This window comes from Gadus morhua, chromosome 9 (assembly GCF_902167405.1).
Source record: "Gadus morhua chromosome 9, gadMor3.0, whole genome shotgun sequence".
Taxonomy (NCBI): Eukaryota; Metazoa; Chordata; class Actinopteri; order Gadiformes; family Gadidae; genus Gadus; species Gadus morhua.
In genome coordinates, this window is record NC_044056.1 from 362,007 (window position 1) to 380,000 (window position 17,994).

The 17,994-nt window shown below is 41.3% G+C and overlaps 2 protein-coding genes across 9 annotated transcripts in view; both read right to left on the reverse strand.

The window, feature by feature from the left end:
- Window positions 1–4,024, reverse strand: part of LOC115550424 (suppressor of tumorigenicity 7 protein homolog) — a 35,257-nt gene extending 31,233 nt beyond the window's left edge. For 3 of the 8 annotated variants that reach the window (XM_030365427.1, XM_030365429.1, XM_030365426.1), the window contains exon 1: window positions 3,620–4,021. The gene's annotated coding sequence lies outside the window, so the exon portion shown is untranslated. Of the gene's footprint in view, window positions 1–3,619 lie in introns of all 8 variants that reach the window. The other 5 variants (XM_030365433.1, XM_030365434.1, XM_030365424.1 and 2 more) reach the window with 5 other exon arrangements.
- Window positions 4,025–4,248: 224 nt separating this feature from the next.
- On the reverse strand, window positions 4,249–16,590 carry LOC115550426 (F-actin-capping protein subunit alpha-2). The gene is made up of 10 exons (XM_030365437.1): window positions 16,445–16,590; window positions 10,368–10,431; window positions 9,711–9,762; window positions 9,353–9,416; window positions 8,321–8,527; window positions 7,361–7,440; window positions 6,593–6,671; window positions 6,369–6,440; window positions 5,924–5,986; window positions 4,249–5,575 (listed from the first exon to the last, which is right to left on the reverse strand). The coding sequence occupies exons 1-10, from the start codon at window positions 16,481–16,483 to the stop codon at window positions 5,435–5,437; spliced, it is 861 nt and encodes a 286-aa protein (XP_030221297.1). The 5' UTR covers window positions 16,484–16,590; the 3' UTR covers window positions 4,249–5,434.
- Window positions 16,591–17,994: the final 1,404 nt, after the last annotated feature.

Below are 17,994 nucleotides of genomic sequence, written 5' to 3' on the forward strand. Positions count from 1 at the left end.
CCGTGCACCCCACAGATCCGATGGCAGGGCTGGCTCTCTTTAGTAAGACACCAGAACAGAACTCCCCCATCTGTTCCCAACAGAGACCCGCGGGCCCTGATACAGGTCAGCCTGCATTGGACAGCAATCATTGGGGGGAAAAAGCACATTCCGCTGAATGGGAAAGGCTTGTTGAGCTGCTGACCCCTATTGGAGGACGATATAATGAACCACATCTTGCTAGCCAAGTCTGCTTATCTGGTGGGATCATCTGACAAAAAATAATAAATAAATATAAGAAAATACATAAATATGAACATTTTGGAATTGGGCAGTGACTCGTTTGAGTGTGTTTTTATCAATGCACACTGGGAACAACAACATCTTTGCCATCTGTATCGCAGGACAGTAAAATAGTGTCACTGTATCTTAACGAAGATTGTTCTTACTTCCCGCTAGGACTCTATCTGAGGGGTGAAAAAGCCGCAAAAATAGCATATTAACCTATTTGCAGCATCTATAGAACTATCCCTAACACGCCCTGTAAAGAAACAAGGGACAAAACAGAAACACACACCAATCATCACTGCTGTCATTAGGGGTGACCAATGTTTTTCCAATGTTTTGAATATCATTTGCTTTCCTTTTTTTTGGATCTCTGGATGGAAGAGAAGGTGAGAGGACTGTATTCTGAGTATTAGGCAAAGTACCACCCAGTTTATTGGTATTGTCCCACTATTTGCATGGATGGAAATGTCCGGGACCTCCAGCAGATTGAAACCCTGGCAGGTGAAGGTACCATCTATCAAACTGTCTCAGTATGTAAAGCAGGCGTTGAGGGGAAAAGACTGCTCTGGTTCAGGCCTTTGGTGTACTTATCTGCTGCTTTCATTTCTAGCATTAAAGCAATATTTGTAAGATAAATACAAAACAGTGAAAACTAAAAAATGGACACAAATCAAGGTTGTTTCTCGTTTTGCCTGGTTTTCTTTGTGATCATTGAAATGGTCCGTTTCAGTTAGCAGACCCAAGCTAACGGGAGTGGTCAATGGCTTATTACGAAATTAATACTTTTCTGGACTGCTTGTCAGAAAAAGCAAGAAAAAACCATACATCACATGATACTCTGGTCACTTGTGATGTATTTGTAATTATTTAATGACATTTACGAGAATAATGATAAACCAAAATAAATTATTGTTGATACATATTACATAAAAATATGAAAATACGGCTACTATACTTCTTTACGATGGTTTTCTGAAAGCATTCAATACACATTACATTTCACGGGCACGGCGCTGAAACATTTCTGTCGTAGATCGTATTACCAAAGCGCCACACACGCTCTAAATAAAGGTCGTACCCCGTCCGGCCCGGCTCCGTGGTGTTTGCGTCGGTGTTTGGCTGGTCGACATCATGGCTGCCAGAGCTTTTCTCGGACATCACATCAGCTCATTTTGTATCTGAGTTCTATTCACTAACTGCCACCTGTTTGAGGAGATTCACAATGTTTGTGCTGCTGTTATGCTTCATGAATGCTGCCATCTTATTGTTTTAAAGGGCCACCATCAAGGCAATATAACTCAATCGTTTTAGAATATTCTTAACAGACCACACATTTGAAACGTAAATGATGATTTGTACTGCAATATAAAGTTGTATTATTGGGGTTAAGGAGTAAGGCAGGAGCTGTTTTGATAAGGATATATTTTTTAATAAAGGTGACTTTGCTTTGATCAGGCATCAGGCTGATCCCAGCACAAAAGTCTCACAAAGTCAATACTAAACGTTTTAACACTCACTTTGAAGCCACTCGAAATATAATTGGATATTTTTCAAGAGATTTATTTTTTAGAATACAATTCTTTTCTCGGAAATTAAATTCTGTGAAATATGCCCTGCAGTGATGTCTGGATCCAGACACTAATCATTAAAAGGCTTTAAGTCAGAATTCCACTGATGTTCATCACAACAGATAAGCTCAACAGTTAAAAGGCAATTTCACAAAATCCATTAAATGTATTCAACAGACATGGTGAAAAAAAATTGACTATAGTATAATATTAACATAAATGAATAGAGTGTTCATATATTTTCACCACATGCTTCATCTGTTCTGAAGGAAACCAAGACCTTAAAATGCTTGAATATAAATAATGGGAACACTAAGCCCTTTTTTAGGGCTGGAGGCTTCAAGTGATATTCACAGGAGGAATGGAAAGTCAGAAATGTTCAGGTGAAAGTTGAAGTGAAAAGTATCAGAAATCAGTTTCACAGAGTTACATGCCGTCATGGGTGAAAACCTCAGTCACACTGAACCTGACCTAGATCAACAACCTTGTACTCTCATGGTTGACAACCAAAACTGTCAGTGTTGTATGGGAATCTTTACTGTAGTGTAACTAAATAGTCTGTACAATGTTTAATCCATGGAATTAAAGAACACTTGAGTAACTTTTTAGAACTCAAATTTCTGCTGTCAGTTACCCTAGTTTTCCACTTCTTGTATTCTAGCACATTTAACTGCACTAATAGAACACATTGTTGAACCCAGTGCACATCTGTTCCTAAAGCCGGGAGGTTCGATGAGGGATGGGTCAATTTCCAGACTGAAACCACAGCACTGTTACGTCTTGGAGTTGGAGCTGACATTTAGCCTTTCCAACGTGAATCCCATCATCACACACACACACACACACACACACACACACACACACACACACACACACACACTAGTGCCTGATCTCGGTTGGACACACACACACTAGTGCCTGATCTCGGTCGGACACACACACACACACACACACACACACACACACACACACACACACACACACACACACACACACACACACACACACACACACACACACACACACACACACACACACACACACACACACACACACACACACACACACACACACACACACGATTAAATATCCACTTCAGCCAGTCTTTTTGGTAAGAGCTCCCTGGCACTCTCCCATTCCAACCAGCTGGCTCTCTGAAAGAGCACATTCTTCAATCTGCTGCCCGGCAAAGTCACAGGAGGACTCGTCACTCGCTGCTGAGAGCAACTGAACACAGAATACCCGCTATAAGATCCTTTCACTGATTGTCCAACAGCAACTAAACATGTCCACTCCACAGACATAAACAATCCTACATTGGCCAGTCTTGTTGGGTTAAGGAAGGCAGCAATTTCGAGTTATTCTATTGTCGAGAAAATACATATAAAGCACGACATTAAACAATATCATAAATGTATATTGTTTAACGTTAGTGCCACATATGATAATCGGGGCAATTACAGCTTTTTCTCTCAAAAGTTAACGATTACCTACTAAATATATATAGCGCTTGTTAATAACACGATATTTTTCCACTCTCGAACCCAATGAATGACCCCCAAGAAGCACGTATTTGATCAACATATGCACAAAACAAAAGACGTCCATTCATCCAGGCATCAGGACTTCCATTTAAACCTGGCTAACCGTTAGCCATCTCAGCATGCAAGCTAACAGCTAGCGTTCACCATGTACGGTTGTCAAAATATCAACACTTGGCAAAGTGCTAGGACGTTGAATGGCAGCGTTCATAAAGGCGACAGTGTTGCGTTGTATAGACCTACCTTAATGTGTTTCAAGGAGGTCAGTTAAGTCCTGAGCGGTAGCTAGCATTCTTCCTCTGCATAACGAGCAGCAGTCTAACATATGTCTTGCGGACCAGACTGTAGACGTGTCTTCAAACTGAGCGGGCAACGCTTGCGGTAGAGAGGCTAGCGTTAGCCGGTTAGCCAACCACGTTCCTGGGTGAGAATAGGTAGCATGATGTTCTCTGAACGTCTTGTGTTTTTAATCGCGACTAGTCTCCCCCTGTGGTCAACGAGGAGTCCCCTTTCTCTAAATAAACCCAACTACTACTAAAGCACTGTCTGACCATCAGCGTGTATTGAGATTTCGAAAGACCACCCGATGCAGAGCACTTTAAACATTTCCAATTGAACCTGTAACCATTGACCAATGCACCCAGGGATTTGACAGTTTCATTTGACTACAGTCGTGCATATTCTGTGTGTGTGTTTGTGAGCTATCAGTACCCTTTGGACATATTAGCACGTGAAATATTTGCTCTTTAGTCAACGTACCTACATATGTATTAAAACATTGTACTATGTATCATTGTATATACATTAATATTATTTTATTATTTATAAAGTGAAAATCTGTCAATGTAAAACTATGAAACATGAGTCAGTAGTTAGAAAATTTGTCATTTAATGCAACATAATTGTGATTGAATTACAATTAATCTCATGGAATAAATCACCAAACCAACAAATAGGTCTCATACAGTATATATTACAATGTGCCTTGGTTTATTATACATTAAGGATTCATTTTAATAAAAATATGCAATGTGCAGGGGAGTGAATTATCATTCAATTGTAAATTGGACATCAAGCACGTTAATTCGCTATTAAGTATTGGTTAATTAAGCTTGTTAAGGTGTCAGAACGCCATGTGCTGATCAATAATTAAATTGGCTGAATTTTACGTTGACAGGCAGTTTAGCTTCAAAAGTCAGATATGGGAAACACTGAGCACTGCCCAGGGGCGTGTCCGGACTAATTTAGTAGGGTTGACGTATGAGTGGTACACCTAACAGAGGGGGCACCAGACCACAACACACAGCCTCGCAGGGCAATGTGGACAATGTTTATTATAGGTATACTACGTGAATTTACTATTTTATTTATATTCCAGATATAGTAGGGGTGGCATTCAGGGTAGCCAATTAATTTGTTGGCCCCGATGTGGACACCCCCTGCTGTACCAAATGGGAGGAGCGGTGGTTGGCCGGTCAATAGTGCTTTCCAACTCATCAACGCAACACCCTTTGCTTAAAACAATTAATAAAATCAAAGGGGCAGTAACCTAATGTAAACAGTGTTTTATTTTTTCAGTCAATGTGTTATATGAACAAAGAAAAAAATAGACATTTATATATATATATAATTCTTCCTGCCAACGCAAATTTTGTTTAGTTTTTTCCCCAGCAGGTCAAACAGAAGGGGAAGCCTTTAGAAAATGTTAATATTGCACAGGTGATCATAAGGGTGGAGTTGCATACGAGTTCCTGTTCCCTCTCCTATGTCTTATATTATTACCTTCCAAAAACGCTTGTTATCAATATGATCATGATTTTATATTTCATATACAGAGGTTCCAACAGCATCTCCATAAAGAAAAAAATAAACCCAACAATTTAAGCAACGGTGAACATTTGAAGTGTAATGTGACATCTTTGTGTAAGACCAAACCTAAATTTTGCCTGTTTTATCAATTTTTCATACATGGACAATACAACTATCCAGTCATGCAATGTTGACGTCTTTTTCTTGGGTGGGTTAAGGGGCTGAATTTGTCTCGCTATCCTGGGCTTTTTAGGCATTCTGCATCTCCTTTCCAATCTTATAGCTCAGGATCTTGTTCCAGTCAATCTTGGTGCGAGTGACGGGTAGCTGGCGGCGTAAGGCTTTGAAGGTAGTGTCCGACATAGTCTGGTAATTCTCATTGATCGCAGTCTGCGTGGGGTTGGGAACAGACAGAATGAAAAATAACATGTAAATTATTTTGATGCAAGCCACAGCGAAAGAGAGAAATGGAAAAGAACAAGTCTTGTCCCGGACTACCTTGTCCAGGTAGCCAAGGTTTCAACAGACAAAGATTAGTCACAGAGTAGATGTGTTTTGAGGCCCGGGGATATTCCCCGGGCCTTTTGGAGCCGTTGAAGGCCATTTCAACAGTTATTCTTTTGTTTACTCATTAAGAAATGTACACAATGAGATAAATGTTTAAATAAAGAGGTGTTCTGTAGAACTACCCTTTCCAAGAAATGAATAGCTAGGGTCAGATGAGGAGAGGTTAAACACCTGGTATTCGTTCTCGGCAGCCTCCATGATCTTTATGAAGTCCTTCGCAGTAGAAGCTTCATTCTGATCAAAGGCAGAGACAGAGTGATGCACAGTTCAATTCATGAATTCATTGTTCAAAATGTGTTTGAATACCGTTGTACTGCAATTCCAGTGTGTGTGTGTTTGTGCGTTTAATTGAAATAGATTAAAGTTTCATCAACGCCCCGTCCCTGGCCTGGGGCGGGTTTCCTTTTTCATCAAAGGCAACCACATATTTTATAAACTATCTTGAGTTCAAAGCTATAGAAAGAATATCAACACATAGACCAGGCCTGACTCGTAGCCCTTCCACATTGGAAGGGTGGACACTTGAACGCTACAGAACGTCTCTCTTCTGTACATCCTCAGGCGCTCTGGGGTCCACATGGAAGCATACAACCCTGATTCAGTGAGGTGTACTCACAGAAACAGACATGGCCTCCTGCACCTCTTTGTGGCTGACCAGCTGGACGTTGCCGTCTTCATAATAATGGACCTGGAGGGGAGGCATGTTTAGTTACCAAGAAGAAAGAACTAAAATCAACCAAAACTAAACAAAAACACAGAGTTGACGATAGCTGAGATGATGCAGCCGGGGTTTAAAATGCAAATGTATTGTCACACATATACAGGTGGACTGACACACACCTGGATTTTCATAATGCCTGCCACCTGGGTGGTAGAGGGAGAGATGGTGAATTTCCACTCTGACCTCCAGCGTCCGTTCCTGAGAAGAGAAAATTGAAGATTAGGTTACCGAGTTCCCCTCCTACCAGGAACCGATGCATTGAAGATAAAAAAAAGAAATAAACATGCTTTCATTTCATGACGATGTGTCAACTTCTGGTCAGATGGAGGTCTTCAAGAAAATAGATATTCTTTGTGGAACAGTCTATACCGGAACCCAAGAGTCATAAGATCACCATGCAAATAACCCTTGCATTCCGACTCTGAATAAAGTTGTGCTTCTTGGAGAGAGCAGGAGTGTATGAGGGCAAAGTGGTAGCCATATAATGGTATTATGAGATCATTACCACAACAAGCCATAAGCTTGGTAAAACACACCCGCAAAGAGGATTGGCACAGTCCTTATCCAATTAGATTAACCAGATCCTGGACAGCTCAACCAGGCTAATAGGGGCAAACACTGAGAGGAATTCATTGTTATGTGCGTATTTTCGCAATGGGCAAACTCCTCCTTAAATCCTCTGTAACTCTGCAAGGTTATCTAATCATATTGTTTAAAACGGAATTAGCCAAATCAGATAGTGTTAATGGTAACGATAAAAAGTTTCCTGAACAAATAACCTGCCAAAGCCAATGTATAAATCCCATGCTACCCATTTCATGAAGTGTGGAATGAATCCTGCTGAAAATGAATACAGAATGTTAAAAAATAAAACATTTCAATCTTACCAGAAGTTTTTGGGTTGAAATTGATGGCACTCGACGCACACGATGATAGTTTTATGTCCGTCAATGGTTTTCCCATAAATCTGTTGGGAGAAGAAAGAAAAAATCCCCCACAAAAAAATATATTTATCCAATGATTAAATGTATTAAATCATACATTACTTACTGACCTGCAGAATGTATGAAAACAAGCTGATACAGCTGCTCATTCTTGCGCTCCATGCAAAAACTTAAAAGATACCGACACATACAAAGACAGGAAGTGGTAAAGCCAATAAAAAATAAGTAAAATAGGTCATTAATAAGGGAGATACAACCATAAGCTGAGGGGAAAGGGGAAGGGGGAAGGGGGAAGAGAGAGAACGAGAACGAGAACGAGAGCGAGAACGAGAGCGAGAACGAGAGAGAGAACGAGAGAGAACGAGAGAGAGAGAGAGAGAGAGAGAGAGAGAGAGAGAGAGAGAGAGAGAGAGAGAGAGAGAGAGAGAGAGAGAGAGAGAGAGAGAGAGAGAGAGAGAGAGAGAGGGGGGGGAGGGCGACAGGGCTAGAGAGGGGGGGAGAGAGAGAGAGAGAGAGAGAGAGAGAGAGAGAGAACGAGAGAGAGAGAACGAGAGAGAGAGAACGAGAGAGAGAGAACGAGAACGAGAACGAGAGCGAGAGCGAGAGAGAGAGAGAGAGAACGAGAGAGAGAGAACGAGAGAGAGAGAATGAGAGAGAGATGCACTGTAGAACGGGAATACAGTGCATCTGTTCCCTCCAATGTGAAAAATAAAAAGATCTCTTGATCTGTAATTACATATATAAATCTTTGCTTGAATCTAAATCAACTTTAGAGAGAGAAGGCTTGTATACAAATGTTTGGATTGGATACTATACATTTTTAAATGCAAGAGAGTGTGTGTGAATGTGGAGAAGAGAAGGGGGAAGATGAGCCAGAGGCCAGGGGAACGGCAGAGGGCGTACGGTGCAGACTCCGTTGGGGTAGTGCTCCTTGACGTAGGCCCTGACGGCCGAGTCCAAGGCGCTCCTCCAGGGCTCGATGGAGCTGTCGCTGTCGTGGGAGCGAGGGTCACTGGCTTCTTTCCTCAGGTGGTCAAACTTGAAGGAGATCTTGTTCTTGGGGTCGAGAATGCGGCCGTTGCCTAGGTCACCGTGCTCAGTGATCAGGACCTGCAGGCAGAGACCCAGAGCGTGTTAGACAGAAGGATTAGGGAGTTATTAACCTCACAGCAACGTGCCAGGCAGCAAGGCAGGGGAATTGGTCAAGCATGATGACATCTTTGCGCAACATCCAGCAACAAGGACAGCGTGTTTCAACACCCCAGGGGCCCGCTTTGTGGCCCATGACGGGTTTGTTGACAACAGATCATAGTCAGCTGTCAGAGGCTATTCTTTGTTTTTCTTTACTCTCCCCAGAGAAGACAGACACAACCCAGGAGAAGATAAAGGAAGAAATGCAGGGACGATTAGGTATCTTTTAAAACAAATTTGCAGCCACAAGGGGGCAGCCAGGCACGGAGTTCTGATTAACGGTTGAATTCAAACCCTACTGGTTCCTCTTCCCTCGGCAGAACTGTTGGCCCAACAGCCGTTACTGCTAGGGCTGAACGATTAATGGAATTCAAATCGAAATCAAGATGTTATAGAACAGGGTATGCAAATCAAAAAACAAGTTTATAGTTAGTTTATAATATAAATTAATCTCAACACATCGGCCTGGCCGAAAGGAAAGAGCAGTTTTAATGTTGACTGCTTCCAATGTTGTGTTGGTCATACTAAAGAATGATGATTTATTTCTTTTTTTGTGAATAATACACAACATAAGGAACTTAATCAATTATAAAATTGCACATTAAATCGCAATCGCAATATTGGTCAAAATATTCGCATTAGATTATTTCCCCAAATCGTTCAGCCCTAGTTACTTCCTGTTCCTTTTTTTGACAATATCAATGTAAACGATATGCTCTTCTCAGCACTGCAGTGCCAACCCACCTGTTCCTCATAGCCATCAATTTTCACTGGGGTAAACTGGTCCACATTGTACTGAGCAAATGCACTGCAAACAGAGACACAGAAGAGAAGCACATTCATTTTGCTGCAGGTTAATTTAAACATTTATGAATGCTGAACATCAAAACACATTCAGTAGTATTACACTTTTAAACCATGGAATTTTGTCTGGGTCCTATCATGAATACACAACATTTTATTTATTTACTTTTTATACATTTTCGGGAGAATTTAGTTTTCAAACTGAATATGAGATATTCTGGGGAAACAGAGGACTTTTCTCTGCGCGTTGTGGTGAGTAATGACGAGAACAGAGAGTGTGAACCGGAAGAGGACTCACTGCGCCGCGCCTTCCCGGAGAAGGTTGTCATTGTTGAGCAGCAATCGCACATCTGCAGGGAGGAGCAAAACACGGCATCAGAGGGTTGAGGCTTTGGGCCAACTAGAGGAACGCAGCCCTGTTGATGCACAGGTACGAGCTGGGAGTCTTAACGCGACGTTTTTACCTGAACTTTTGATTCTGTGACATTCAAGGAATGAATTGCAACAGACAACTAAAGCTGGAGGTTTTTATTTCAAGTACCAATAAACTCAAGACCTACCTGAACCAATATATAAAATAAATAGTAACAATATACTACTAGGTACAACAAGGCTACTAACTAAAATAATGAATGCAATGCACATATTGTCAGGGAGGGCAGCCGACTGAGGTCTAAGGACATGGAAGGCTCCTACGATTTTTAGATTTCCAAATCACGTTATAAAAAAAAAATAAAAAAAAAGACAGAATCAATTCGTGGCGCTCGATGTTGATTCTGTGGCGCCGCACCACACAATGGTCTATGTATGGGAAACACTGGACACTCATTAGAGCTGGAGGTACGGTTAAAAAACGGAACAGGTGAAACACACCTAGGTATTTGCTAAGCAGAAAACGATTGCATTGGTTCCATCGCCAAGAGTGCGAGACATAAACACACACACACAAACTTACCATTGAAAACTTCATTGAATTCTCCTGGTGGAGCGTGGATGACAAAATTGGCTGATATGCGTACCTGTGAAAAACAAGACGAAAGATTTACGTCAAGCAACTAATTTAATTACTACATCCACAGGACACAAACACACTGCTCACAATCCAACCAGGAAAGTGCCCACTTTCCGCTTGTTGGAAAATAAGGGTTTCCGTGGCTCTTATGGCCAAGAGCTACTGCCGTGCTCTGTTGTATAGAGACACGTCAAACAAAACATAAAGTACAGAATTAAAGATTTAAGTCTTTGTTTTTCTGAACATTGTGTGTATGTTTTGTTTTTCCCTCTTTATCCCATCCTACATTCTTATCAGCAGCTGTTTAGCTATTTGTTACTATATGCTTCAGCAATGTGTTTTCAGTTTATTCCTGCCTGAAGAAATTAATAATTACTCAATTAATCCAAACTGACCGCAAACAAAACAACTGCTTCCTCAATGAAATTCCCATGAGGCCATGGAGGTACGGGGAAACCGACCACGCCCTCTATCAAGACTTCCACGTGATAGTGACGCTACCGGGTAGCTAGAGTGCCCTCAGTGCACTGTGGCCGATTTAGTTATTCTAAAGATAACCAGCAGATTGTTTTCGTTTTTTTCATCCACCAATCAATTAGTAGTAGAAGAGTTGAAGAATACATTATACCAAGCGCTGTATGTACGTTTGGTTTATGATCGAATGTCCAAATATCGGGTTAAGAAAAAAAGAAAGAAAAAAAGTCAGTTCATACTATCAATCTTTTACTGCCTGTAAACGTAGGACACGGAGACCACTACTGCCGAATTGAGTTTTTAAATCAATTGATCGTTGAACGCAAAATTACAAAACAACAATATCACAACAGACAGTGGCTTTCTGATACACCCATCTGTCCGAGTTCGACTTGGTTTCAATGGGGTGTAAGGTTCTGAGCACACATGGCTTCCAAAGTATGAGAGTAGGCCTATTTCCTTTCATCACAAAGCAAATAGGTGGTGGTTAGAACATTGTGCAAAGTTTTGAATGCATATCACGGCAGGACTAAGCCTATTTATCGGTTGATTAATCATACAGGCACCATTATGGGGAACGGTTCACCATAAAAGAAAAAACATCACTACCCGTTTTATGCATGTTGACTTAATAACCAACACGTGGAGCTTTTTTGTGTATTGTGGACTTGTTCCACATGGTGAAATAGTTTGAATAGTCAAAACTAAAGAAAGGTAACTAGGGCAGCCCATATTTGGCCATTCTGAGGAGGGCTGCTCACCTCAACTGAAGACATGAAGCGTTCTCAGACGTCTAGTGCCCTTAGATAAATATTTTATGACTGGGATATTCAGATGAAATGTAACCAAGCCTTCTAACCGCAGTCCCCGAATATGCAGAACAATTCTTCATGAAAAACAAAACAAAACGAATACTGAATTGAGATTTGAATACCTATCCGGATATTCCGGCTAATCCCTATGGAAGAGCATGTTGATTCAATACAACCAAGATTTTCTTTGGTTGACTACAGCACTCATAATTTCAAATTCAAACTTTTTTCAAATTGCATTATTTTATGCATGGCTGATTGCAGTGGGTGCAGGTAGGAGAACCCAAGCTTATTGCCTGAATACAGGAAAATACTACTTTTAACAACTAGGTCGAGTTTGATTATGCCAAATTGAAACTCAGCATCTACCCCTCTTGCAGACATCTCTTTTTTTCTTCTATTCTGTTTCTGTGCATAGACTTCCCGTTTCCAGGTCACATGTCAAACTGACAGCGAGACCATCGCCCCTCCCCCCCTGTGACTCACCACCATATATGGGCACGAAAATGTATCATTCACTCTCTGAGTGACTCAGTATTCTAAAGGCTAATGATAATGATGATTACAAGTAATGATATCATATTAATATATAATACTATAAAGATGAACAACTCAAACACTAGGAAATAAGAATACATCAAAGGACTATCAAATGTGTTGATTCGAGTTGTTTATTTTGCCTTGGTTTGTGTTGAGTATGTGTGCTAGTTTGTGCGTCCCATAGGTCCTTATTAGCCGTGTGTGTCCCAGGTCCCGGCCCTCAGAGCTGTAGATTGATTCCTGCTAATGAGCAGTGCTTAGGCCAAAACAGTGACTCACACAGGAACATGAATGATCCTGTTCCAAGCAGTACCTAAAGGTGTTCCCTCCCTCAGATACCTCCCTGCTGCTGTGGAGCAGATCTGAGAGAGGGGTTGTTAGAATGGGCAGACGAGATGCAAGCTCTTTATTCGTTTGATAGCCTAGGTAATGTGATGGGGTCTGTGCAGTCTAATAGTAAGCACCTCCCAGGGCGGGCGGTGGCTCTATTAAAGGTCCAACTTGCAGTAAGTTTAGTAGCGAGAATTGTATAAAATGCATTGAAAAGGTGTTCCACATCATAAATGACATCCTTTTTCAATACGTAGAAAGTACCCTGCATGGTTTAGATGACACAAAAACATAGAGAATAAGAGAAAACTAAGTTACCTAGATGATGTCAACTGATCCTTGACCCAGAGATTAAAATAGCTAAACATGTTAGCATTGTGATTGTAAAATCAATCTATCAGTATGCCTTCCAGCCAGGTTATTTCAGAATGCCACACCTATTAGTCACAAAGTCTGAAAAGACACACTCATGGTGTCGTTTAAACGAAATGCCACATCATAGGGCTAGTAGAATGATTTTCACGCAAGCTTAAACAACCACATCCTGAGCTACGGGAAGGCGATATTAGCACCAAGAGGTTTTTTCAAAACAAAAAAAGGAACAAAAGTTGGTCTAAGAGCATAAAGTCAAATGTAGGCACCTCTGGAGGACTTATCTTATCCACAGGACTAACGATTTAGAAACAGCAATTGATTTTACTGATAGAGTGAAATTGTCTAATGGTGGTCAACATTATAACAAACGTTTCCACAAAGTGATTTTCAGGTCAACCACCCCACCTAGATTTATAGCTCTGTGAACAGAATCTGTGCTCCAAGGGACCTATTGTTCCTGTTGGGGGCGTAGTCTGGGGGGAATGCGCCGATCTCCTGCCTGTTGAGACTTGTCAGAACAATCTCTGCAGTTACCTTCATCTGGCTGTAGACACTCGGCGGTCTGGCCCCTACAAACACCCCTGCTACCCTGCACTAATGACACTTAGCGTGACCCAGCGCTCCTCTGGGGACCTGGACGGGGACCCAGAAGAGGGGCCAAAGACATTCATTGAATCCTGTGGCAGCAGCAGAACCCCATGGGGGGCTTCTGTTCATCAAACACAGCCAAGATCGCCTTGCACTGTTTAATTATCTGCTGATAGAGTACTGGCAAGAATTGTATTTCTTATATATTTACCAAGACACAAGGCAGCTGGGCTTGATAGACGCATGGAACAAATGTGTACACAAATGAGTGTCTAAAGGTGCATTCACACCAAAAGCCAAGCCGGCGGATTGGCGCCGATTAGCAAGCAGGACGCGGTTTATGCGAATTGTGCGTGATTCCAATTGCAAGAACGACACAAATTTGCTTGAGTTGAAGTATCTTAATTTTGGTGCGAATTAAGCTCGATGATGAATCACCCGCACAAGAAACGTTTGCGTGAAAAAGTTAACCATACTTTTTTTCAGGGCCTAGATTCCAAAGATCTGCTCAACAGTTACAGGATTCCTCAAAGTACGGGAGTCCCAGTGTCCTCTCCTGCTATAAGCACGGGGAACTGAAGAGCTGACTGATTCATGTATTGCATTTGGACCTTTATAGAGGTCAATGGGAGGATAAAAGGTAGTGTACACTGTAGTGTGCACAGCATATGACAATAAACCTCCAATTCCCCCTGACCCTCCCTGTCACTGCTGCCTAGCTCTAAGCAGCCAGCGCTGTATGGTTTATGGTATGTCTGCTGCCTTGCATTAGCATGTCCTGCATGCAGCAACCAGCAGCCCACTGAAGCTCTCCTCCAACCAACACCGGGCCGTACTGAGGACCACATGCTCATGCACACAATGTGAAGGTTCTCTTACATAAGTGTGACCAAAGCTAGAAGCATTCTATAAACGATGCGACGTGTGTAGTACCAAATCATTACTAACTGACCTAACCCATGACCAATAATCATAATAATTCAACAGCAAGCATGGGAACGGGTTACTTTTTTTAAAAGTGTCTCTCCAATATCCATATTTACTGGACAACAATTAGCTACCGCAATTGAATAAAAAAGTGTACGGAGAGGCCAATAATACCCTTTCAGGTGGCACAAACAATTTGGTCAAATAAGACCTTCCGCCGTCAAACAAATGCATTTAAGACTCGTAACACTGAGGTTATCAATCAAAATATATTTTTTCATTACATTTACCATGGGTTTCTGTTAGAATGCTGTGCTGGGGGTTGGTTATGTGGTTCTAGTTAGGCTTTACCTCTCCCTACCTCTAGGTAGAAGCTAAAGATACCTCTGTCGTAACATTAAATGTCTAGGGCTCGTGACTGCAGTGCAGACAATATGTTTCAATTAAATAGTTAGACATGCTTTTGACTAGGTTGCATTTGTGACATAATGTTCCATGAACTTACACATTTAAAAGTGTACAAAGAGAAAATATAGGAATGCTTAAAGCTTACTTTGTTTATTTTTAAGTTTATTTACTACTTGGATCTACTCATTTACTAATTGGCTGTTAACACAAGTTTGCTTACAGACCAGTTTGGTCAGTGCGGTTTGTTAAATCACTATTCTCTCAGCTCTAATTACGGGACAATTTCAGTTTCAGAAACAAAATAGATATGAGACTTTTCTTTATGCATTGTTTTGTAGCCAAGAGATCTGAACAATAATACATAAAGTGGAATTGGCCCTGCGGTTGGGTGCTACTATAGCTGTATGCATCCTTATTTGGCTATGAAAAGAGTGTTGGTGACTTAAGAACCATAAGTGCTGAAGGCAAACTTCCTGCTCTGTTTTTCTGAGAAGTCAATGAGTCTTGTTCTGATCTAGTTGACATACAACAACAAGCCTATATATAGTTTACCATAGTGGTGTTTACATATGTCGTCAATTAAATAACGTAGTTTGGTCAAAGTTTTCTGTTCAGCAAATATCTATACACCAACCTGGTATCCCATTTTATTCTGTTTTGAAAGTGCAAGAGCAATACAATCAAGGGGTAGGCAATGTAAGGTTGAACATAACACCACCACAATATGGTTCATCAACATCTTCGCACCTCATAACTTTAAATCCAACTAGTAGCTAATGGCCAGAGCATAGCAACGATGAGGATGAGGGAACCACACCCATTGGCCACTATGGTGCTACAATCCGAATAATCTCCTGACAGCGGGGGAACAAAACCATACGTTCGTTGATTGCAACTATGTGACATGTTTACTACCGAAACAGTGCAGACAGTTCAAATTATTAATGTTATGGATCAAGAACGCACAGCCATGTAGTATTACTGTGAACAAGTGACGTTACAAGCTATTTGAGGGCTAGTGAAGTACTTTGACAGTTTACAGAATGTTTTCCTAATGTCATGCAAGATATATACACATACTGTACATTACATTACGGTTGACATCATGGTGCGGGGGCATTTGGACATCTTAAAACTACGATTAAATCGTTTAACTATCGTTTAATAAAAGGGCGTATTAGCAAGTGAGCTATCTGGCATGTATCGGGCTGGGCTAGGCTAACTAAACGATCTGAGAACTTCACGACAACGACATAAGACACCGTGAGAACCGCTTTGCCGTTCGAAAGCTGGTAACCGATTGAATGGCCAGCAAATGTTCATTTCAGTGTGTCCACGGCTCCTATTTTGAGTAAACACCGTACAAGGACCCTCCGTTCGGGGTTCGCAATAGAGCGGAAGTTGAGCTAAAAATAATAGACAAGCAGCACCGCGGCCTGATTTTCGCTTTTATTTGCACGGGGATCACGCTAGACCCATGCATGGAAAGATCGAGGCATAGGCAACTCAAAATTCAAACCGTCGCAAGAATACAAACCAATGCAAATAATAAATTCCGAATATTACCTTTTCCTCATCGGACAGCTGCTCCTCACGATCCGCCATCTTTTCTTCCGGCACCAGCGCTTGTCAGAGCCCGCCGTGACGTCATGTCATGGGTGGATTCCTAGAGGCCTCTGTTGTCGTATCTGAACCGAAAGCATCTTCTAAAGTTTAACTTTACCACATGTTTCAATATATATGTGTGTTTTTACTTCTATCTATCTATCTATCTATCTATCTATCTATCTATCTATCTATCTATCTATCTATCTATCTATCTATCTATCTATCTATCTATCTATCTATCTATCTATCTATCTAATATCTTAATTTCTCATCTTCTTGAATTATTCTTGTATGACTGTTGCATTGTTTTCATTTAACGTTTTAGTTCCCAAAGCAACACTGGGGCCAAATTTTTTCGTATATAGGCGAATGAGAATTATTTACTCATTAGTTTAACATAGCGTAGTTGGTAATAGAGATATAAACTGCTAAATACAACAAAATGTAAATCTCGAGTGAGAATCTCGAATCTCTCGAGATAGACCTATTATCAATTCACCTTGGCCTAGCTCAACTCGAGGCTAGCCCTAAAGATTTCAATCGATTATAAAAAGAAAAAGTAATAAAGACAATGACATTTAAGTAGCCTAATAGTCTAAATGTGTAACTCTGAACAGCTCTACCTATAAGCCATACCGCAATGTATTCAGAAACTTTGAGAAAACACTGGGTGTTTATCTCTGTGGCACTCAGCGTTTACACTTACAGTTCGTACATTTAGCACTAGATGGCGCTAAGAGGCTGCATTGTAGAGAGCGTGGACGTGAAACAGGAGAGACTTCAGGCGTAGAAGAACAATGTTCTCCATTTCAGTGTGTGTGTGTGACTCATTTTCTTTCACTCTGGGATAACATAACACCACAGAAAACATGAAACAGAGCAGAGACAGAGAACTTGTAACGGATCGGAGAGACAGAGATGGGGGCAGGTTTTGGGGGAGGATTGGGTACTTTTATTACAATTATTACAGGTGGACAAACGCCTATGTCTTGCTTGTGCTAAGTACCATGCTCGTGCATACTCGTGTGCTTGCTTGTGGGACCCCATGCATACCATAGGTGCATACACTAACATTAACCCGAGCCAGGAGTCAACTAACTACCTGTAACGCTCACCCTTCGGCTAGCGCTGGCTTCAGGTTTCTGGTCTGTTCAATTCCTAGGTTTCCCCTGCTCTTTCCAAAACTAATTTAAACCTGGCTTTGAAAGGATTGACCGGGATTCCAACACTGCAGCCGATTGTTTTTGTACGTGCGGTGCAGTGCCATCTCAATATTACAGGGCTTGGTACGTATCTGTAGGTAGGGGTTATAGCCTCCATGGCAGGGCTGACTCTCCCAAGACTCCCATCTCCTCCAATCGAAGAGCGGGGAACGGTTGACTGAAAGAGATAGGCGTAAATAAAGAGCGTGCAAAGCAAAACAGGTCATTCCAGAGACAGGGCTTATAATGATTGTATTTATATAAGAAAGAACACTTTAGGGTTTCCAAAATATGTTTTGGAAAGCA